Here is a 24,227-nt window from a genome sequence, read left to right as displayed (position 1 = left end):
TGCACAAAACAAAGATTTATACTAACATATATATATATATATATATATATATATATATATATATATATATGTATGTATGTATGTATATATATATATATATTGGGCTCTTTGGATCCGATGGGCCTAGTGCTGAAGCACCGTTAACACGGATCCAGGGCTGGCATTGTCTGCTATTACAAGTCTTGATTTGCTTGTTGTACGACCCAATATATATAGTTAAAATCTTTTAATATAATATTTAGATTTTACGTACTACTGTTGTCGATCTCTATTTGTATTCTAAATTTGGGGTATAAATCACCAAGATTGCGAGACCAAAATAGATTAACTTGTGCTCAAGGAATGTAATATTTGTTATACTAGCTGAGTGTCTAATTTGAAAATTGTCTTTGATTTTCTTGACTAAAATATAAAAGAATCAAGTTTAACTTATTGAGTATTTGAAATCGATTTAAACTTGAGTACACATCGAAATAAATGAATCTCAAAGTGAAATTTAATCTTAATATAAACGAGTTAAACATATTATATATGAAACGTTTTGTCGAATTTAAATGGATTAAAAGCCAATACTAATTCAAACTTGACAGTTCATGTGAAATTCAACCCGAACTTATTTCAAATTTCAATCTCTAAGTTGCATCATTACAATAATCTGTTAAAAAATACGGTAGAATTCGGTAAATATATTTCATAATTAATAATTCTAGTGATAGCACGTTATTATTCAAACTAATAATGTTAAATCAATTTTAGATTTGACACAATTTTAGAACAATGAGGTGAAAATCAATCGGTGAAAACAAGTGCATATATTCAAACAATTTTCAAATTGTTTAGTTGCCTTTTTAAGAAGGAATGATTTAACTGCCATATCCTTCGACATCTGTCCAATTTTGATTGTATTTGTTGATGTCGTATGATTTTTAATTAATGAATTGATTCCCTTTTATAAAAGATAAATAAATAAAACACATAATATAATAAAATGATCAAATTTTCCAAATATATCAAGAATTTATTAAATCTAAATTTAGTTATAACTTGTAATTCCTTTATTTTTATGCCTCCTGCAAAATAATAAAGTCTTTATGCACTCATCAAAAACATCGAGTGAGTTCTATTTGAACTTATATACTAATTTATAAATTTAATCAATTATGCTGTAATTAAATTCATCCCCCAGCGTCAAGTCCTTCACAGCTTCACTTGTAGTATGGAACAAATTTAGCATCAATATTATATGTACTGAAAATTAAATTTGATGTACGATAGTTGTGTACAATTACAGAAAATATACTAATTTGACAATTCTTGTCGTAAAATAATTTATTGATTGTATTCTCTTTGGTTAAATTGCATTGGACGCGAAATACAAATTATTTTCCAACAAAATTTATGTAAAGTGCCTAACGCTCTGTTCCCCGGTTATAATTAGCGGGAGGAAAGCAAGTGAAAAAAAAAATAAAGTTATGTAACTTTCACTTCTATTTGTGATCCCAAGTTCTTTAAAAGGAGAAAAACAAGTGAAAATACAAATATAACTATTTTCACTCCAAAAGTGAGATGAAAGTGAAAGCATATCTGCTTTCACTTGCATTCACTTATCCAAAAAAACAAAAAACTCGGAGCATGCCTCAAATATAAACAGGCTGTCTTATAATCTTGTATACTTTGCCTCAATAATTCAATATAGCGTGAATATTAGTACATGGTTTGGAGTACGTAATTAGAATTTTTTAAGGTACCGCCTCAATGAAATACAATAGGCTTATCTTGTAGGCTGTAGCAACATATAGATTTTCTGTTTTTCTTTTCCTTTTTGTTTATACAAAATTGAGTGAGCAGGTTATTTTTCATATCTCTTATTTTGCTTTACTCCCTCCGTCCCCCTGAGTAGTATACATTGGGGAACGAAGACGCGGCACGGACTTTAATGCTCCTGTAAAGTGTAGTTGTGTAATTTATTTTTAAAATTTTCTTTTTCTGAATTAAAGTTTGGATGTTATATTTTTATACAGAAAAAGAAAATCTCAAAAATAAGTTACATAACTATATTTTATAAGAGCATTGAAATGCGTGTCGAGCAGTTGAAAAGAAACGTATACAATTAAATGGGACAGAGGGAGTATGTTTTAAGTTTCTGGTGAGATTCCTCTGGTGTATTTAATTGCGGCCTACCAGCTAGGGCTGTAAAATGATCCGGGTGATCCTGGGTACCCTTCTGCTCAAGTACCAGATCATATTATTTTTAGCTTGTCCAGATTTGGGTCCGGGATCGTTTTATTCGGATATAAACCAATCCCGGGTATTTGAGATTCGGATCTGAACCAGATATGATCCAGTATCGTATTTTTAATTTTTTAACCGGGTAGTTTATGATCCATCGAATATGAGCCGGATATGATCCACTAACACTAAATATCATTATTATTTCAGTTGTTTAAATAATTATCATTTAGTCTAAGTAAACATAATATTATAAAGAATCATAATTTTAAATTAAAACTTATAGTTATATGTTGGTATATATCATTTATTAGATATATATGAAGATAATAAGCATGATCACATTAAATAAATCATATTTTATGAAGATATAAACTTAAATAAGATATTAAAATTTTATAAAGCCATGACTATTTACTTACAAATATGATGGTGTTAAAATATAATATGTATATGAGTTTGAATCGAATATGAACCGTGGATCGTATTCGGTTATTCGGGTAGGATCATATTATGAAAAATTATATGAGACTGAATCTGAGCGAATATAGGTGTGCTCGTATCCGGGATCATATATTATACGGGCTTAATTTTTCCGTCAGATTTGGATCGTTTTCAAAACGGATATGAGATATGTATCATATTTTCGAGTCGGATATGAGCCGAGGCACCGGATAGTCCGTATCAATTTACAGCCCTACTGCTGACCAAGAAAAAGAAAAGTAGGAAAGATATATACGAGAATATGGCCAGCTGAGAAAGATCTATATATACTATACGATTACGAGAGTATACAGAGATCAGAGACTAAAGTAGGTCCAATGTCAAGCGATTAGATAGAGTCACGTTATTTTAATTATTTCTCTGTATACACAAAATATGTGATAGTAGTAACATTCTTGACTCTATAGATAAGTAAAATTTGAGGTATTAAATTGTTTTAAAGTCATAATTCACGCTGGATCGCAATCCAATTACAAAGACTTGGAGGAATCTCAATCGTCTTGCCGAAGATGACTTGATGATGGCGAGCCGATATGATTTTACGTGACTAGTTGACGATCGTGAACCATTGGCATAGCTGTAATATTACGTGAGCCGATTTTATTTATTGAATCAATGCTTAAAATTAATAATAATTCACTATATAAAACCCATTCATATATGCGTAGAAAGCAGTCTAGATCACCTTGATGATCATTTAATTTACTCAACAAAAAAGATAACAATTTAACCGGATTCGATAGATCTGTTTCAAGTCGAACAGATCTTATGGTATCCTATTTTTTAATTTAAATTTGAATGTGAATTTAATTTTTAAATTTGAAAGAGTTTTGATTTAAATTTGATTTTATGTATACTATCTGATATGTAATCTAAAACCATAACAGTTGAAATACCCGAACATTTAACATATATTATATATAAGTTATATATTATATAGGTCATATCGAATTTGAATGTATTAAAAAAAATTAAGTAGGAATTTTTCACATTCGACCACATCGCCAACTCTACTAAAACGATTATATGAAACCGACGGTCATAAAAGTATTCAAAATTATTTTTCTCCCCATCCCCTTAATTGTATACTTTGTTAGGTGGTGGAATGGTGACGTGACACATATTTTAATATTTTTATAAAATATAATTTTATTTTATTTTATTTTATTTTATTTTATTTTAAATAAATTATAAAATTATATTTCACGGGAGTATTAATATACATGCCGAGCAATATAAATTAAACGTATAAAAGTGATTGAGATAGAGAAAGTAAGATATTAGAAATATATCAGATAATTATTTTTTAGTGACATTATATAATATTTAATAATAATTTAGTTATCTGTATATTTTTTTGTAAGATTTTATAATAAAACATGAATCATTTTCAGGAAAGGAAAAATAAATTTAATATAAACCTTCAAACTGTTCACTTGCTAAAATAATTGAAAATAAATAATTCTTTTGGTGCTTACAGTTAAACCTCTTTAAAGTAATACCTCTCGGACCGGGAAAAAATATTACTTTACCGAATTTATTATTTTATCGATATAATAATAATTTATTACTTAATCGATAAAGTAATATTTTATTATTTTATCGAATTTCTATATGTTTATAAATTATAATTCATTATTTTTAAAAACAAGATTCAATCAAATGCAATGTATTTGATTTTAAATTACTTTTATAATAATTAATCATATGTGAAAACTAAATTCATGCATGCACTAGTTAGAATATACATGTTACAACATGAGCAAAACATATCGGAGTTATTTATCTTTTACCTAAAGACAAGGATGATGTTAGTTTTTGCCTTTGTGGAAAGAAGAAACAAGCTACTGTAGATTCATATTTTAAAAAAGACTGAATTATGAATTTATATATATATATATATAATTTATGAATTATTACTTTACATATTACCTGGGCTTTTAATGAATTTCTAAATTTTTATTATCTTATGTTTTTAGTGAAAATATTATTTTACGACATTGACCCAAGTTGGGACCGACAAAATTTATTATTAAGCGAGGTTATTACTTTATCGGATATTACTTAGTCGAGGTTTAACTGTATATATTGAAAAATGGGGCAAGTAATTTACCAGGTAAGGCTCACTTCGTCATTATAACTATATCAGCGGTTTTTATTCATCAAATTTTTTTAAAAAAATTTATTCAAATAAGTAAACATAAAAAAATATCCTTTATGTGTGTTTTAGGATAATACTTTGCTGACACAGTTTTCAACAATATATACGTCAATCCAAATAATTTAATATTAGCGTGATATTTATTTAAACCACAAGGAGCTCATGCAACTTTTTGACGTATCGCCATCAATCCCATTAACCTCTTTATAATGGTTAAAGCATGCACGGTGGGGAAACATATATAGAAACTGAAACTCTGAATCGAAATTATATGTGAATGGAGCACGAGAAGTGGCAGGTAATGATTACAACTTAGTTGGGGCCACTTTACCATAGCAGTAACGCATAGAGGTATGTGCGCAAACGGTACTACAAGCAAAAAAATGGCCACTTCAATAGATAAATTAGTATAAATGGGTGTATAGTGAAGTGAACGGCGAAAAGACATAATTAGACTGCGCAGCCACCGCCGCCATATGTACTATAGCCCTCTCTTTTTCTAGTGATCATTGCTGTCATTAATATTGTTATGGAGCCTTTAATCTTGGAAAAGATGCCCAAGCGAGAATATATGTGGATGAAGAAGATAAAAAGAAATTACAAAAACGAGCATATAATTAGCCACACTCATAAATACTAGTCTAGTAGTTATTATAATAAATAATAATAATACAGTACTACTCTCCTATAATGCACTAAAACATACTAATGGGGGATATGAAAAAGCACATCAATTTAATAATCATGATGAAAAGGAGTTGAGGGGAGTGAAGGGATTCTCAAGGATTAAAACTATAAAATAGAAATTAAAAAATAGGAAAACAAGAGGTCCCTCAGTTCAAAATCAGGTATAAATAGAAGGATAGAAGGATAGAGAAGAGCGAACATCTCAAACTCCCCTGCTCTTAAAAAAAAATAAGACTGAGATTTTTCAGTTGCAGAAGAGTTGATTTATCTAGTTGTAATTGTAGAACAGTGCTGAGCCAAGCCAAGCTTACTAGTTTGTTTTGGTTCCTCATGTTTTGGAAACAGAGTGTGTGTTTGTGATTGCTGTTTTACATATTTTCAGGCTTTCAGTTCACTTGTTTCATCACCAAGTATCACGTTTTTCTCCATTTGGTTCTGCTTTATTCATACACAAACGCACGCATATCATCATCATATAAGTAAGCGGAGAGAAGAGCGAGAGAGGATGGTGGCGGCAGAGGAAGAGGCGGTGGTGACGGTGGTAATCAGAGAGTATGAGCCGGAGAAAGACCGCAAGAAGGTCGAAGAAGTGGAGAGGATATGCGAAGTTGGTCCCAGTGGGAAACTCTCCCTCTTTACCGACCAATTGGGTGACCCTGTTTGCAGGATTCGCAATTCTCCTACTTCTCTCATGTTGGTAAGTAACCGTTTTCAGCTCTTTATGTTTTGGTATGAAACAGAGAAACGGATAGAAACATATCTGGTATATCCCGCTCGGAGCAGAGTCGTGATGTTATTTGTATTAACCAAGGAGGATGTGACAAACTGCAGGTAGCTGAGATTGCAGTAGGAAATGGGAATTCAAAGTCAGAGAGAGAAATAGTCGGGATGATTAGAGGATGCATAAAAACAGTTACATGTGGCAAAAAGTTATCCAGAAATGGCAGAATGGATCCTCCTCTTCCTATTCCTGTTCCTGTTCTCACTAAAGTTGCCTATATCTTAGGCCTCCGAGTCTCTCCTTCTCACCGGTATGTGTCATATCCATTTCTACAAATCTCTTTCTCTATCACCATTTATTTTATTTATTCCAATAATAGAATAGTTAGTTAAACTGTAGCTTTTAAAACAATTTTAAAAAGAACTCGCGATGGATAAATTTTAAATGAAATGTTGAATTATTTGATTAATGTGTGATGATGTTACAGGCGAATGAAAGTAGGATTTAAGCTGGTATGCAAAATGGAGGAATGGTTCAGACAAAATGGTGCTGAATATTCATACATGGCCACTGAAAATGACAACGTGGCATCTATTAAGCTCTTCGTTGATAAATGTTCTTACACGAAGTTCCGTACGCCTTCTATTCTGGTCCAGCCAGTGTTTGCTCACCGAGTCAAGCTCTCCAGCCGGTTCACTATCATTAAACTCAGTCCTTTTGAAGCTGAGTCGCTGTATCGCCGCCAGTTCTCCACCACCGAGTTCTTCCCGCGAGATATTGATTCGATACTGAATAATAAGCTGAATCTGGGCACTTATATGGCGATTCCGGGTCATGAGAAATGGGTCGGGTCGGATAATTTTCTAGCCGAGCCGCCCGAGTCGTGGGCTGTGATGAGTGTGTGGAACTTAAAAGACGTTTTTAAATTAGAAGTGAGAGGCGCGTCGGTTTTACGTAAGGCTTTCGCGAAGACGACTCGGTTAGTGGACCGGGCCTTGCCGTTTCTCCGGTTACCGTCGGTGCCGGCAGTGTTCAGGCCATTTGGGCTGCATTTCATGTATGGGCTTGGCGGAGAAGGCCCAATGGCGGTGAAGTTAACCAAGGCCCTATGTGGGTTCGCACATAACTTGGCCAAGGAGCATGGGTGTGGCGTGGTGGCCACTGAAGTCTCGGGACGTGAGCCACTGCGAGAAGGGATTCCACACTGGAAAAGACTATCGTGTGATGAGGACTTGTGGTGCATCAAACGGCTGGGGGAAGACTATAGTGACGGTTCGGTTGGTGACTGGACTAAGTCAAAGCCCGGTCTGTCCATTTTTGTTGATCCTAGGGAAATTTAGTGGTAATAATATTATGTCATCATAATAATGTATAATGATATGATACGAACCTTTGCCCGCCCGAATCTAATCTCACAACAAAGTAGTAGTACAAATTCAGTCGGCAGGTGTACTCAACTTTTGATTTTCAACTGGTATATATTTAGAATAGATTCAACATTATGAATGATACGAAAGATGTGCTTTGGCACAATTTCCGTTCGGGAATCTGAATACTCACGCACATATAAATTTATCGAGATTTTTATTTTTTGATATTTGATTAATAGCAGACTAGAGATATCCGGTAGACCCTCGAATTTATTCTTGTTTTTTTGTTTCAGAGTGAGAATATCCATAAAAAAAATGGACTGGTGTTGATTCTTCATGTGGGGGATATTTAAAAAATAATAATAAGATTTGGGTTTCGACTTGATCCATTCAAAAATGTGAAGTGATAGGGATATCAAATAGGGAATATCCTGGCCTAGAAAAGACCTTGTGTATGTGTAAATAGCAATGGATGGAGGCTGAGTGTTTGCAAGTGACAAAAATGAGAAACAATGGGGACCATAAAGTGTGTCTGAATGTCCAGCTAGTAATGATAAATGTCGTGTCTTGTTGAGGACAAAATGGTCCTATAAAATTGTATGATAGACACTGTACAGATACATGGAATAGGGGGAGATATGATTTGATTATAATGGGTAGCTAGCTTTTGTGTTTGTTTATATTGGAGTATTCTTCTTTTGGGATGCTCTGTTCTTGTGAATTGATGGAGGATTTGGTTTTTTGCTGCACTCTCTTGTATCCCATCCATATTCATCATACATGTGTAGAGAGAGGGAGAGGGAAAGAAAGTGGAGCATCTTTTCCTTCTCGCTTTTAAGATATACTAGTAAAGTAAGGGTTTAGTTTTGGTTCATATCTCATCTCATAAATTATACACTCACTTTAAACATATCCTCCGGTATATTTTACGATCCAATGGTTTTATGTTTGCTTTTTCAGATGGCGACGTTTGTATCGTGTATAATTTACTTGCAATGCAATTCGTATGCACGCCCCTTTCTGCTAGAAAATAACTGTTTTGTGTGTTAAAAGAATCAAATCTGATAAGTTTATATCAAAGTTATGTGATGCCAGTATGCCACTAGTCCGGTTTATTTCACACCCAATTGTGGAATATATTGACAGTGTAGAATTGCAATCTCAGTGTTCTGTAAGCTTCGCTGAAGATGCTACTATTTGAGGCCGCATCTCAGTGTTCTCCGTTCGGTAGTGTAGATGGGTTTAAGTTATTGGTGAGTAATTCGATCTCAACTCTTCCATTCCACCTTATAACGTGGGTGTTTCACATAGCTTAAAATAAATACTATTTCCATCTTCTTTTATCATTTCAAACTGCTTCTACTTTTCATATAGTGTTTGGCAAAAGAAACGAAAGTGCTTATTTTGAGTTTTAAAGACAGAAGTTGGAATTCAAAAATACTAGCTTATTTTTGAGGTAATTTTTTTTAGTGATATAGGTTTTATTATGAAGTTTTTAAATTTTGAATACATAATAAACTTTATTTATAATAAAATTTCTTTTATTTAATAATTTGAATTTATTTTAATTCACAATTTTAAATTACCAAACACTCAATTGACTTATAAGTAAATGTTACAAACACTTTTAATAATTTACAAGTCAAAGTTCACTTATTATTTATAATCCACTTTTTTATTTTAAAAAATAAATCATTTCCTTAAAGTTAAGTCAAACGGCCCAAATAATTCAGCTGATTTGAATCATAAGGTTGATATGTATATTTTATATATAACCCACCCGTACAAGAGTTCTATTTATTATATCTAAAATTTTGTCAACATTAGAGTATGTCCAACCCTCAAAAACTCTTCCATAAATTTTTTTCATATGACATCCAGATGGCTTATTTAAAAATATACAAATCCAACCTTCCATTTCATTAGCAAAAAATATAGTCAGTCATGTTTGGTTAACTATATTTGACGAACCATATGAGCCCTTAGATATAATTTTACACAAGTATATATTCATTGGAACGTATACATGTCTCCTTAGTAAGAAAATTACATAATCAATATAACCAATCATTATACATATTCTTCTTGAAAATCTTATTCCCCGCTAATTAGTTAAATCCTAGGTGAAGCTCTAAATATAGATAACAACTTGCAAAATCACCTCTCCAACCACTCCACCTGTTATCTAATTTTTAGATAACGGGAAAATGGTTCTCCACATTTACAGATTCAAAAGGTCATGTCAGCTCTACATCACCTCCCACAAATAAAAATGTTAAGGTACTAAAATTATGAATATTAAAGTATTAAAAATAATACTAAAATACTGTTTTTGAAATATAACTAATCATTATAGCTACTCACTCCGTCTCAAAAAACTTTTCCCATTTGAGATGTCGGCATTATTCATGACATGAAATAAATTACTAATTTATGTCTAATCTACAAAACTAAATATAATCATGAGTGATCTTGTTAGTTTCGTATTAATGAGTATTTTAATACGGTGAAATTTTTATATTTGATATCATTACAAAATTAAAGATATTAATGATCAAAAGTGTGTATTGGCGAACGTGATAAAGACAAATAGGAAAAGTATTAAGAGACGGAGGAAGTAATATTATTGAAGTACAACGCTTTACAGGTTCAACAAATTTTGTATAATCATTAATTTTTATATTATTTTAGCTAATCATTTTAGCTATCCAAGATTTATTTTTATTTTTTTTGAGAGGAGCTATCCAAGATGTTTTTATTAATTCAAATTTTAAAACGAACTCAAAAGTTATTCAAATCAGTTTTTGAAATTTATGACCTAACTCAACCGGTCCCAAACTTGTTAATCAAATTTGGGTTAGAATATGACACTGTTTTAGCCGGGACGACTTAATTAATTCTTGTTATATATGTAGTGATTAATTATGATTAATTCTATTATACAGCTCAATGACTAACTTTTTAAATACTTAATCAATTATCCAATTATTCAATTAAGTTTTAATCAATTAAATTAATTTCTCATTAATTTTATTTATGCTTTAATCGATTAGGTTTGATTTTTTCCCCCCATAGTTCTGTTTCATCATAACTAAGAGTCAAGACCGCAGGATGTATTTTGGTTTAATACGCATGTCAATGTTTTTAATATTTTTTTGGTGTTTCTCAGTAAAAATATATATATATATATATATATATATATATATATATATATATATATATATATATATATATATTTTGGTGTTTTAATCCCTGTGTTGATGCATAGAGGATCAAGATGCACGACTACATTAGGCTACTATTTCATAATTCATCGATTAAATTATCTAAGGTTAGTTTGGAATATTCTCTTTGATGACTTATTTTTTAAATTTTTTTTTATAAAATGATCATCATAAGTCATAAGTTATCCATAAATTATTATTATTATTATTATTATTATTATTATTATTATTATTATTATTATTATTATTATTATTATATTTTTAATAATTCATAAATCTTTAAACAAATCAAAATTACTCAAATAGATATTTCAAACTCTCGTCTTATGTTAAGTCATAAATCTTTAAACTAAGCTAAACGGACTCTAAATTAGTATGATTTGAGGCACCTTTCTAGTGTCCACGGTATTTATTTTTTTAAGAAAAGGAGATAATTCAATAAATAATAGCCATACGGCATCTACAAGAATGATCGAGTCGAACAAACATAGAAAAAATTAACATGTCTGTCTTCATACCCAAGATGACACAAATAAGCGATGTTGAAATTGACGATGGTACATGTACAGATCCTTGCTCTGTGTTCACCATCTTTTCGAAAAACTCCTTTTGAGCTGTCACATGTTTTTCTTTCGAAAAACCACATATTTTTTTTCTTTTGTTTGTTTACAATTTTAAGATAATCACATTTCATAAATCCTCAATTTTCTACCATGGCTGGAACAAGAGTTGCACTTCGAAAAATAAATAAATAAATAAATACTAGGAATTGGTTTCTTCTCACAGGCTGCAAGTGCCAGTGTGTTTGCCTACTTGGTAATCATTTAATCAACTCACGGATTTACCACCTAATTAACATCAGCGTCAATTATATAGTTTCGCAAATTGATATGTCTTTTCACGGGGTCTGCACTAGTTAATTCAATTTTAAACAAGTCTTCATAGGATTCATGTCATGAAGTGGATGAACATGAAGGTGGGTTTCTTCTATTTAAACCATAATTGTGACCATTCGTTCTATCAACTCACTAATGCCTCCCTGCATTCGCTGAAAGTTGAGTGTGTGTATCTCATGATAGTTATCATAACATTTTAATCGGAAAAAATAAGCTTTCTTGTACTATTTCCTCTGTCTAACATAAATTTATTAATAATAGAAGATCTATAACTAAAAAAAATTGAAAGATCAACTATAAAGTTCAGGAGCACTCTAAATTATAAATCATCACGAGAACGAAAGAATGGTTACCGTCAATAATAATTTAAATTAAACAAAAAAAATACACAAATGTCAATTTTGTCGACAACGAATCTCACGATAACATCCATCAAGCATGAATTTGTAAAAAAAGGAGAAGTTTCCATATTAATTAAAACCAATGTCACGCCATGTCGACGAGCACTTTAAAAATGACAGGAACAATACGCATTATCTTGTCTCTTCTTGTTTATATTTACTTAGCAATACGATTAATCATGACATTTTTATTTGTGTTTTCAATATCAGCAATAATAAATTCATTCCCCTTAAACAAATATCATTACATTTTCTGTATTAGTCACTTTCGAAAACAGTTGGTAGGTGTTGCCCTAGTAAATTTCCTTTCACTTTCGCTTTCTTTTTCATGCTCTTTGTATATACCATTCTTTTGTATGTGTTCACTTTATTATTGTCACTGTTGAGTTTGAATTTCTAAGCTCTCAATGGACTCTAATATTTTTTCTCTGTTTTTTATAAAAACTTTAACAATGTTAAATTTTAAAAAAAATGTCAGATATCGAGATAATAGAAATATTTTTGAATGCTTGATTATTTCATATATATTTGCATAGCATGTATTCATATCATATTCTAAAAATATATAACAAAATGTTAAGCCTCTTATTTTATACTGTCTAAAAATGCATCAAATTTGATTAGTACTAAATTTTGAAGATATTTTGTAATTATAATTGAGTAACACATTAAATGCAAAAAAGAAAAATTAAAACATTCCAATAAATTTGAATTTCTTAAATACGAAACTGAAACTAAAAACAAAAATTATAACTTCTTCACCCTTTCATCCAAGACCTCCATTTTCCAATCTATTCAAAGGATACATTAAATATTACTACTAACAAAGACCTATAACTCATTATACTCAATATAAATACCAACAAAACCCTCTCAAATAATTGTGATTGATAATTATATTATCGTCAAATCAACCGGCCATTCCATTAATCCAAGAGTCCAAGACCCAAGTAGAAATTCTGAACTAGTTAGGCAAGTTGCAGACATGATAACTATTTAAATTAGCCTAAATTTAAGTTAATGGAGCTTAGTTCTAAACGCTAATTACTTGGCCATTAAGTCTTCCTTTGCCAGAAAGATGTCTCCGACCAAGCAAAAATTTATACAAAATGAAGATAGTAAAAGACAAACGTTAACAAAATGGTGATTATCCCTATGAACATCACTAAAATATTCTTGTTTTGGTTGACTTCAAGTACAAATGTTGGTTGTGGTTTGGGCGTCCTTATTTACCGGGAAGCTGACTTGAAAAGAAAATATGTACTACTGCACCATAGAGTAATACTATAAATTATGAGGGCATTTGAATAAATAAGTGGAGTAGTAGTTAGAAATAAATTAAGATTTATAATTGATTAAAGTGTTTGATAAATAAGTAGAAATCCTGAAATAAAAGCTAGCATTCTTAGATTTTTATAAATGTTTCTTAACTTTTTACACAAACGCTACGAAATAAATGATTTTAATTTATAAATCCAGAATCCGGCTTTTAAGCCGTTGACAAACAACCCCTTTAATTGCACAAATCTGTACGTATCTTTGTGTTGGTAGTTAGATAAATTCAAGGTAAGTACAAGCAAGAGCACCTTTTGAGGTAGCCCACTCGATGTAGTCAGTGTGTGTGCTAATTATATCTTTAAAGTGACTAAAAGTTTAAGAGTTTAGAATAATGTAGTATAATTGATTCATTTGTTCAAAGAAGTGCCGAAGTTTCTTTGAAACAATCATATGTAAAAGCATTATAATATGGACATTATCGAATGTCTTGTCGGGGTTGTGATATGGATCGGGATTCAAGTCTGGGCTTGTAATTTTATATGGCCCAATTTGCGACTTTAACGAACTGGTACTATATTCCTTTGAATTTGCTACTTCTCTTTTGCTTTCTTAAGGCTGAGACACGAGGGTGTTTACCGGCCTTAAAAGCTCGACTTTTAGGTTTATAAGTTAGAAGTACTTATTAGTACCGTTTGTATTAGTACTCTTTGCGTAAAAAGTCAAGAAGTACCTATAAAAAGTCGAAGATATTGGCTTTTGTTTCACGGCTTCTCAATCTTTCCTAAATATTTTATTGAAGAAATGTAAAAGCCATTGATGAATTCAACAGAAATGAATAGTTCTCATAACACTGTATCACACACTTGAGTACATAAAGCTGTATAAGCCACACTATATACTGTAACTAACTCACACAACTAACTGATATTGAAAAGACACAAACACCCTTAGTAGAACAATATGTTCACAATATGCCCTGCACTCTATTACTCCCCCTGCAAGTTGATACACTCAAGTATCAGACTTGAATGTCTTGACGCCTAGCTTTGTCATCAGATAAGTATGCTGTTTAGCACTCAACTGCTTAGTGAATACATCTGCCACTTGTGCATACGATGGAACATGTCTAGTAACAATTTCACCAGAATTGACTTTGTCTCGAATGTAATGACAATCAATTTCCACATGTTTGGTGTGTTCATGGAGCACTGGATTAGCTGCAATCGCCAAAGCAGCTTGATTGTCACACTTCAGCACTGTTGGAGGCAAATCAATGATTCCCATGTCCTTCAACAAAGCAGATAGCCAAGTAACTTCACAGCTAGCCAAAGCCATGGCTCTGTATTCAGCCTCTGCACTTGACCTTGCTACCACTGTCTGCTTTTTTGTTTTCCAAGATACTGGAGATGAGCCAAGCATGATACAGTAGCCAGAAGTAGACCTTCTAGAAAAAGAGCAGCTAGCCCAATCTGAATCACAATATGCAGTCAACTGAGCTGCTGATTGACTCGCCAACAGCACTCCCTGACCAGGATTGTTAGCCAAATACCTCAGCAAACGTTTGGCAGCATTCATATGCTCAGATGTGGGCTTTTGCATGTACTGTGTCAGAATGTGTACAGTATACACAATGTCAGGCCTTGTTACTGTTAGATAGATCAATTTTCCCATAATCTTTTGATATGGCTGTATATTCTGCAGAGGTTCATCTTTGTCAGGCTCTAGCTTAATCTTGGTCTCCATAGGCAATTTACTGGTATTACCTCCAGAAATGTGATATTCTTTGAGCAAATCCATGAGATACTTCTTTTGAGATACAAAGAATCCATCAACAGACCTGTGTATTTCTAGACCCAAGAAATATCTAACCTCTCCCAAGTCCTTCATGTGAAAATTCTCAGATAACATAGATTTCAGCCAGCTTATTGCCTCATTTGAATTACCAGCAATCAACAAATCATCAACATATACCAATGTCACCACAATTGTTGTCTCAGTCACTTTAGTAAATAGACTGTAGTCAGCTTTAGACTGAACAAAACCATTGACAATTAGTGTGGTAGACAGCTTACTAAACCAACATCTTGGTGCTTGTCTGAGACCATACAAACTTTTCACCAATTTACAAACCAATCTCCTTCCATCTGCATCAGTCAGTGTACTATTTGTATGATTTCCCAGCTCAATTCTGCTGCCCCAGCCTTTGTATCCCTGTGGAAATGTCATGTACACTTCTTCAGTCAAGTCACCATGCAGAAATGCATTTGTGACATCCATTTGTAGTGTCACCCAATTTTGAATAGCAGTTACAGCCAATAAAGTTCTCACAGTTGCCATCTTAGCAACAGGAGCAAATGTCTCCCCAAAATCCACACCATGTTGCTGTTTACACCCTAAAATGACAAGCCTACTCTTGTATCTTTCTATAGTACCATCAGGCTTGAATTTAGTTTTGTACAACCATCTGCAGCCTATAGCCAATTTGCCAGGTGGTAGAGCTTGAATTACCCAAGTTCCATTTCTCTCCAAAGCCTCAAGCTCCACATTCATGGCTTCTACCCAGTGTTGACTCTTGACAGCTTGTTTGTATGATGTAGGATCTTCATGTGTAGTTACAGAGCTGAGGAAACATTGAAACTGAGATTGCACTTCTTGATCCACTACAGTCAGAACACTCTGTGGCTTAGTCTGTGCCAAATGTGAATATGACTGTAACCACACTGGTGGCTGTCTTGTTCTATCAGATCTTCTTGGCTGTATATCAGAAGAATTTGCACTTGCTGATCCTTCTTCTGTATTTTGAGAATGTTCCTCAGCTGATTGATCACCAGAATGATCAAACATTTCATTCGAATCCTCATAATCAGATATAAAATCCAATGCCTTATATCTCACAGTAGAATCAGTTGGCAACACAACAGGCACTGGTTTTAAGTATTCTGCAGAATCAGTTTTCCTATTAAAAGGAAACACATCCTCTCTGAAAGTGACATCTCTTGATACAAATAATGTTTTTGTAATCAAGTTCAACAATCTTACTCCCTTCTGAGAAGGAGCATAACCAACAAACACACATGGAATACCTCTAGGTTGAAGCTTATCAGCTTGAGCATTAATAGCAGGATTTGCAGCAAACACTAGACAACCAAAAGCTCTCATATCATTATAATCAGGTTTGTCTTTATGAAGAATTTCAAAAGAAGACTTATTTGCAAGCACTGAAGAGGGTAATCTATTCATTATATACACAGAAGTCAACACACATTCACCCCAGTATGTATTGTCCAAACCTGATTGAAATTTCAGAGCTCTTGCCATCTCTAGTATGTATCTATGCCTTCTTTCCACTCTGCCATTCTGCTGTGGCTTATAAGGCACTGAAGTCTGATGTACAATTCCTTGTTGTGCATAGAACAGTTTGCAGTAATTATCTTGAAACTCCAGAGCATTATCAGTCCTCAAGATCTTGATGGATTTACCAAATTGAGCCTCAGCATATGCATAAAAAGCCTTGAAACTTTGCAGAAACTCTGATTTAAGTTGCAGCAAATAGATCCAGACCATTCTTGAGAAGTCATCAACTAGAGTCAAAAAATATTTGTACTTCCCTCTAGTTGGCACCTTGTATGGCCCCCATACATCAGCATGCACCAGACCAAATGCAACATCAGCATGTGATGTGCTCAAATCAAAAGGCAGTTTAGTAAATCTTGCCATAGGACAGGTGATGCACACATGTGTAGGCACCTTCTTCACTTGCTGTTTTATTTCTGGTATAGACATGATCTTAGTTTGAGGTGCATGACCTAATCTATTATGCCACAACACATAATCAGTTGTACTACATTTAGTGCCCTGCACATTGTTACACTCTTTTGTGTCATCAACATCAAGATAGTACAGTCCATGTTTGAGTGTACCAGTTCCCAACAATTCATCTGTAGAAGTATGCAGTATTCTACATTTTGCAGAAGAAAACAATACCTGACAATTATTATGTTCAGATAACTTGTGAATAGAGATCAAGTTATGATGAAATTGTGGAACATACAACACTCCAGTGAGCTTTAACTTCTGAGATAACCAGACATCTCCAATATGAGAAATACTTGCAGTTGCTCCAGTAGGCAAAACAATATTTGGGTAATTATCCACTTTTCTCACATTAGTAAGCAGACTCAAGGTTGCTGTCATGTGATCTGTAGCTCCAGAGTCTATGATCCACTCCTTCATATCAGTAATTGCACTATTACACCCAATCATGCCTTTAAAAACTGTAACCATTCCAGAAAAAGGACTGTCAAGCTCTTGTGGTTCATTTCTCTGAACTGGCAACAATTTAAGCAACTCTTCAAACTGCTTAGCTGACAACACAACATTCTTATCCTCAGACTCTTGAATTGATGCATTGTTCACCTGTTTTACAGCATTTACACCAGAATTTCCCTTGCCAGAGTTCACTCTATTGTTCCCATTCAATTTCTTATGTTTACTATGCCACTTTGGATATCCAATAATTGTCCAACAATTACTCTTAGTATGACCTTTCCCTCCACATTCAAGACATTTTTCAAATCTGTCTGAATTAGGTCCTCTACTGTACATAGCAGCAATCTCAACTGAAGCATCATCCAATTTCAGACTATTCCTCTGAGATTCCTCTTGTTGAATCAATGAACAAGCCATTTCAACATTAGGCAATCGTTTCATCATCAAAATTTGACTTCTCTGTGGTGCATATATCTCATCTAAGCCATTCAGAAATTGAAACAACTTTGCCTCTTGTTTTTGATCATTCAAAGCCTCAAGAAATGCATTAATCTCAGTATTAAGAATAGTAATAACTGGCAAATGATTCATATTATCCAGTTCTTCCCATACTGAACTAATAGTTGTGAAATACTCAACCAAAGCCAAGCCGTTCTGTTTCAGATTAAACAGATCTTTGTTCAATTTGTACTTACGAGATCCATTAACAACCTGAAATCTACGCTCTAGTAATTTCCATACTTCACTAGCAGAATCAACAAACAATATAGATTTCTTGATAGAATCAGAAATATTGTTATGTAACCAAGCAATTACCATAGTATTACATGTATCCCACTGAATACTGTCAATTGCATCAGTTGTGCTTCGAAGCTCTGTTCCATTGACAAACCCTAACTTCCTCTTCGATAACAACTGAATTTCCATCGAACGCTTCCAAGTGCGATAATCATCCGCTCCTTGAAGCTTCGTAACAGTCACTGAAGTAGGTCCATCGCTAGGATGCAGAAACAATGGATTCTGTAAATCCGAGAACGTGAATCGCGAACTCGCCATTGCTAAATTGAGAATATACACAACTCAATTCACACAATTTGTAGTGTTTATACGTGTTTACACTCAGAACTATCGATTAACACTGTCAATTCAACCAATTGCAGCTCTGATACCATGAAGAAATGTAAAAGCCATTGATGAATTCAACAGAAATGAATAGTTCTCATAACACTGTATCACACACTTGAGTACATAAAGCTGTATAAGCCACACTATATACTGTAACTAACTCACACAACTAACTGATATTGAAAAGACACAAACACCCTTAGTAGAACAATATGTTCACAATATGCCCTGCACTCTATTATTTATTCACTCGTAAGTTTTAACTTGTTTCTAATTCTATTTCATTTCTTTACCTTAAGCAAAAAAGCACTTAGTTTAACCTTATCCAAACGGCCCCAAAATATTCTCGAGGAAACTTTGACGACTACGCTTGATTTATGCTCTCCTTTAAATTTTTTATTTATGCATAGTATATATTCCAACAGTCATAGTGTCATCCTGCACTTGAAATGCAAGAATAGACAAGAGAATGTACTCATTGCAGCAGTAGATGCATTCTAATCTTAATGCTATGGCTTCTACATTTCTATAGATTAACAGAACACTAAATTTGGTGTCCAAAAATCAATTGCTAGAAAATTAGCTTCTATCCAGGCATGATAATCACCCGTCCTTGTATACAATAGTATATTTTGTCGCCCTGCCCTGACTAAACTGATGAGCTAAAGCTCTCAGAGTATTCAGTAATAAACAATGTCCAGCACACAGGTTAGATTCACACAAATATTAGTACCTTGCTCGAGCTCGACTAGGCAAGTAGTTAAAGAACACATTTTAAGACCTACTGACCGGATTAAATCCATATGCCTGATTTAAGTGCCGGTAAAATCATGAATTGTTTGCTTGTACGAAGAGATCTTTTACCATGTATTAATAAAATTTCTATTCTCCGACATTAGTAATAAAGGGGCTGTTTGTTTCTGAGAAGGCTTATGGCTTATGCCTGATTCACTTGCCACATATGACATACCTCACGACCAGACTTGCTACTCAACCTCTCAGTACTAGCAACTTTGTTTCAACTACTCATCTTCACACGATAAACAGCAGTCTATTTTCACCTTCCTCTCCATTTCCATCACGTAACTTCAGAATAATCTCAGTTTGTAAGTACATTATATACCGGAGCAACTAAAGGGAAATAAGGCTTCATCACAACATGTACATAAATGATGTAAGATTATGTCAGTTTTTTTTCAAAAAAGTAATAGAAAGAATGCATGTTGTCTCATAAATGGCTGATTGATAACTGAAACTGTATTAGATTATATAATTAAATTACATTGTGACTAAACGTGAGCGAAATGCAGGCTATGCAGCTGCATAAATCTAATTCTCCTAGTGATTAGTGCAGTAGAAATAGAACGATAGTTGCCTGCACTGAACAGGATGACCCAAGAGATCTATATATAGTTAAATCCCGTTGCCAACTATATGACTGGGGTAAGATAAATCAATTAAGGAGCATTTGGGGGAGGCTCATAAATTACTCAGAATTACGACACCTGTTCAGGTGCTTTATCGGGCTCATGTTCTCTATAAGCCACTCCAAACAGGCCCTGGATCCTTTTAGATTGTATAGATTGCTTCAATACCCGGGTGGATCACATTTAATATTAAGTTGCAGGTTATGAATGACTTGAGGAGAAAACACTCAAATCTGCTCATATCCTTTACATAATTGAATCAATATTACATAGAAAATGAGGAGAGGGTGGGGGGATTCAAATGTAACAAGATGTTTTGTTTTTTGATTAAGCATGAGAATTTCATTCTCAAGTTGTATATCTATTCTTATCACACCAGTTACTGCATTTTAACAAGATTGTCCTGTGTTAGTGAACTTACAGGAGCTTCGAGGTTGCTGGCTTCAGTTTCGGGCTCTGAGTATGTGCTACTTGAACTAAGCTTGAGAATCGCTGAATACTTGTCACTTGTTCTGATCTTCGGATTCTTGCATTTAGGTTCGATTCTTGATATTGGATACACTTCAAGCGAGGTCACAGTTGCAGAAAGGGTGGGTGAATGAAGTCAGTTCAGAATTCTTTTTATGAAACCAACATGCTAAGCATGTGGTATTGAATCCTTTAGACCAGAATGGCTATAAATTGAACAAAGATATGTTCAATTTTAGGGTTTACTGTTGGAAACGCCAGAGAACCATCCCCGTGTCCAGTGATATGCAAGCATCAATTGATATGTTCTGCATAATAATATTCTTTTCTGCTTTCAGCACATAAGCTTTACATAAAAGTTAAACTATGATTTCCTTGCCTCTGTGACCAAAAAACTAAGCATACAAAAAATGTAAGGTATCAATAAAGGATGCATCTTGCTGTCATCTCCCATGTGTTGTTGCAAATGAAAAGAATGGAGCTCCTGAGATGCTTTTCGTTCTCGAGATCTTTCTCACCAATATCCTCCACTTCATATCTTCCTTTTTGCTTACATTCGTTGTTCTGTACTTCAATGTTCTGATAAAAGAATATTTAATTAGTTCAATAGACGATTTTCATGATTTCTACAATAATATTGCTAGAATGTTACTCTGTTGATTTATTTAAAGAGTTCGACTCTGATTAAAAATTGATATTCTTCACTGGTCCTGCTGGGATTTAGATAAGAACATGTTTCCAGGAGGAAGCCCTGTACGCAGTCTTATCTTATCTTTTGTTTAAAAGCTGTTTTCATGTTCAACCCTAACTTAACACATAGATACTAAATCAAATAGTGTTTACCTTATTACAAAAACAATTGAATTTTACTAATGGAAATTATGTAATTCAATTAAAACACAAGAAAAGAGATGAAAAACTAAAAGATGAGAAAGAACATTAAAGTGGAGGATTTCCCGCAATACACACCTGCAAAGAGGAACCTTGCACATATCAGAATCAGCACAAAGATGAGAGTGCAATTCCAAGAGCTGCCACATTCTTTTGCAATGAATGCAGCCACCAGGCGCTCTCAAGTTGCATTTAGAAAAGTGACGGAAAAGCAATTCTAAACCTTTACAAGCTTCATATTTACAGGGTGCATGATCCTTATTAAAGGCCTTATCATATGGACCAATTGTTCGACAACCATCTTTACATATATGAACAAGAGCTTCCATTGCCTCGTATAGTTCTAAATAAGTCTTCCTATCTTGCAACCATTTTGTCCTCTCCTTCCGAATCTGTAATGCAAATCAATACAGTAAGATAATCTAGGATGGCTAGTGAAAGAGGTTATAAATCAGTGGCAGTGGTATATTATCATTTCAGAAAAGAAAAACTTACTCTGTCTTCATAAATCATGGACATTGTAATTTCCCTCTCTAGCATTGGATGACTTTCCTTCATTGCTTGCCATCCTTCAGTGGCAGAAACTGCCTTAAAGCTCTTTAGGATAAACCGATGACAAATGAGGCTAAGCCTGGGGACATCACACAGTAGTGCTAACTGAAAGATATCCACTACATTCTCTGTGGTGAGAAATCCATTTTCTAGTCTCCTTTCACACACTCTTTTCAACCGAGGAATAACAAAGGCATGAGACAGTACCAACAAATGCAACACATGTTCCTCCAGTTCATTTCTTTCGTAACTACATAAAAATGTTTTAAGGTGAGCAAAGAGCAGTATCAAAGGTTACTCGGAGGAAATGTAACTTCAATTATCTAAAGTAGCTTCTGGAATACAGTACAATGCAAAAGTCTTACCAAGATGAGTATAGGAATCTAATGAAGACTCGAACTGCATCATGCGGGACCCCATGAATCGAGATTGATCTTTGATGGCCACGGCCTTTTGATAGCTTTAACATATTCTTTAATACTGGGGAAGCTACGCCCTATTAAGAGAAAACCCGTTCATGAATGTAAGACTCTGGATCCAATGATCCTAATGGAACACCACAGAATTATGGAATGCATCTTGTGTTAGACTATATTTAATAATCTAATAATAATATGTGGGCATACAAATTAAAGACAATTATATTTATTATGTTTATTCTTTTTATTAGGCTAATTAAGTGGTCTAAAATAAAGAGCCCTTAAATCATCTTATTAGTATGGGCTTTGTAATGTGTAATACCCAATAATATTAGGGTTAATGGGGTCTGATATGGCTTCTATATAAAGAACAATATAGGGTTTTGGTCCCCAAGACTGTTCCACCTTTACTCCTCTATTCCCATCAGTTTGAATGAGATACGGCTAGAGGCGAATCAAGTCTGTGGAAGATCAAAGTCCCACAATCCGGGTTATTGTCTACAGCTATGGAATCAGGTACGCTTCCGATATACAGTTCTATTGTAAACTTGATAATATCACATAAGATGATCCTTGGTTATAAATATTTTTTTAGATCTAACATCTTGATACAATTGATATGTTACTGCTTTAGGCAAAGATGCTGAATTGCACAAGAGGCTTTAAAAGTACTCTATTCAATGCTAAAAGGTCGAATGCTTCCATAACTAAATTGAAATTAATCAACATTCAGATGTAACCAATTTTCATCACCTAAATTAATATGGAATTAGTACAAAGAACTTACCAGAATACTAGCATGTGCATAGATAATAATGCCATTGTCTGTATTGATCAAGACATCTGCTCTGTAAGCTTCATCGAATAGGTGATCCCACATATCCGACATAGCAGAAGGAGCACAGGGAACATCACGAGCCATCCGATTCAACTGATAGCTGGTAGTTAATCGACCACACAGTGGTGGCGGAACTGGAATTTCTTTCTTCGCTTTAATGGTAAAATCATCACCGTTGCCCATCTTTTCCGCTCCTCTGCAACAGAGTGATCGGATCAATATCTACTTATTTAGTAATGCTGATGCGAAATTGCGAATGAATGCACACATGTCCATTTTCTTATAAAATGATACATGTACATACAGAGTAAATTTCTTGATCACTTATATTTAGTTGCAGCTATAGTATAACAATTAAAACACCTCACAAAACCATTATCCTCGTCTCAAACTAAAGGAGTCACTTATAATTCAATGTTTATATGTAATACTAGCACTTTAAAATTTTAAAAAGATCAATTTAACATTATACATAAGGCGAAAGGAAACAAAAACAAAATTCTGTACCTTGCTAGAGGAAAATGACGATGAAATAGGGATCTCACTGAGTAACTTTGCTCTTATGTTAATACAAGAAAACAAAAAACTACTCTCAACTACTGTATTTCTGCTACGCTATGTATTGTTGCGACAAAAAGTGAGAAACCCTTTTGACGTTAGAATGGGAGGACTAGATTCTAAGGCAGAGACGAGAGAGCTTAAATGAAGCAAATCATGAAATATATATAGCATGTGTCATGTGTGTAATGTGTAGATGACATGTTGGC

At 33.6% G+C, this 24,227-nt stretch overlaps 2 protein-coding genes across 2 annotated transcripts; one reads left to right on the top strand and one right to left on the bottom strand.

Annotated features, from left to right (window-relative positions):
- Positions 1 to 5,776: 5,776 nt before the first annotated feature.
- Positions 5,777 to 7,804, top strand: LOC108211523 (probable N-acetyltransferase HLS1). Its single transcript, XM_017383149.2, has 3 exons — positions 5,777 to 6,278; positions 6,413 to 6,612; positions 6,790 to 7,804. The coding sequence occupies exons 1-3, from the start codon at positions 6,087 to 6,089 to the stop codon at positions 7,640 to 7,642; spliced, it is 1,245 nt and encodes a 414-aa protein (XP_017238638.1). The 5' UTR covers positions 5,777 to 6,086; the 3' UTR covers positions 7,643 to 7,804.
- Positions 7,805 to 21,046: 13,242 nt separating this feature from the next.
- LOC108211092 (BTB/POZ and TAZ domain-containing protein 4) lies at positions 21,047 to 24,155 on the bottom strand. Its single transcript, XM_017382593.2, has 6 exons — positions 23,968 to 24,155; positions 23,410 to 23,656; positions 22,569 to 22,699; positions 22,147 to 22,453; positions 21,730 to 22,043; positions 21,047 to 21,339 (listed from the first exon to the last, which is right to left on the bottom strand). The coding sequence occupies exons 2-6, from the start codon at positions 23,641 to 23,643 to the stop codon at positions 21,204 to 21,206; spliced, it is 1,122 nt and encodes a 373-aa protein (XP_017238082.1). The 5' UTR covers positions 23,644 to 23,656; positions 23,968 to 24,155; the 3' UTR covers positions 21,047 to 21,203.
- Positions 24,156 to 24,227: the final 72 nt, after the last annotated feature.

This window comes from Daucus carota, chromosome 3, assembly GCF_001625215.2.
Source record: "Daucus carota subsp. sativus chromosome 3, DH1 v3.0, whole genome shotgun sequence".
In the NCBI taxonomy this organism is placed as follows: domain Eukaryota; kingdom Viridiplantae; phylum Streptophyta; class Magnoliopsida; order Apiales; family Apiaceae; genus Daucus; species Daucus carota.
This window is presented reverse-complemented; position numbering and strand designations above follow the sequence as displayed.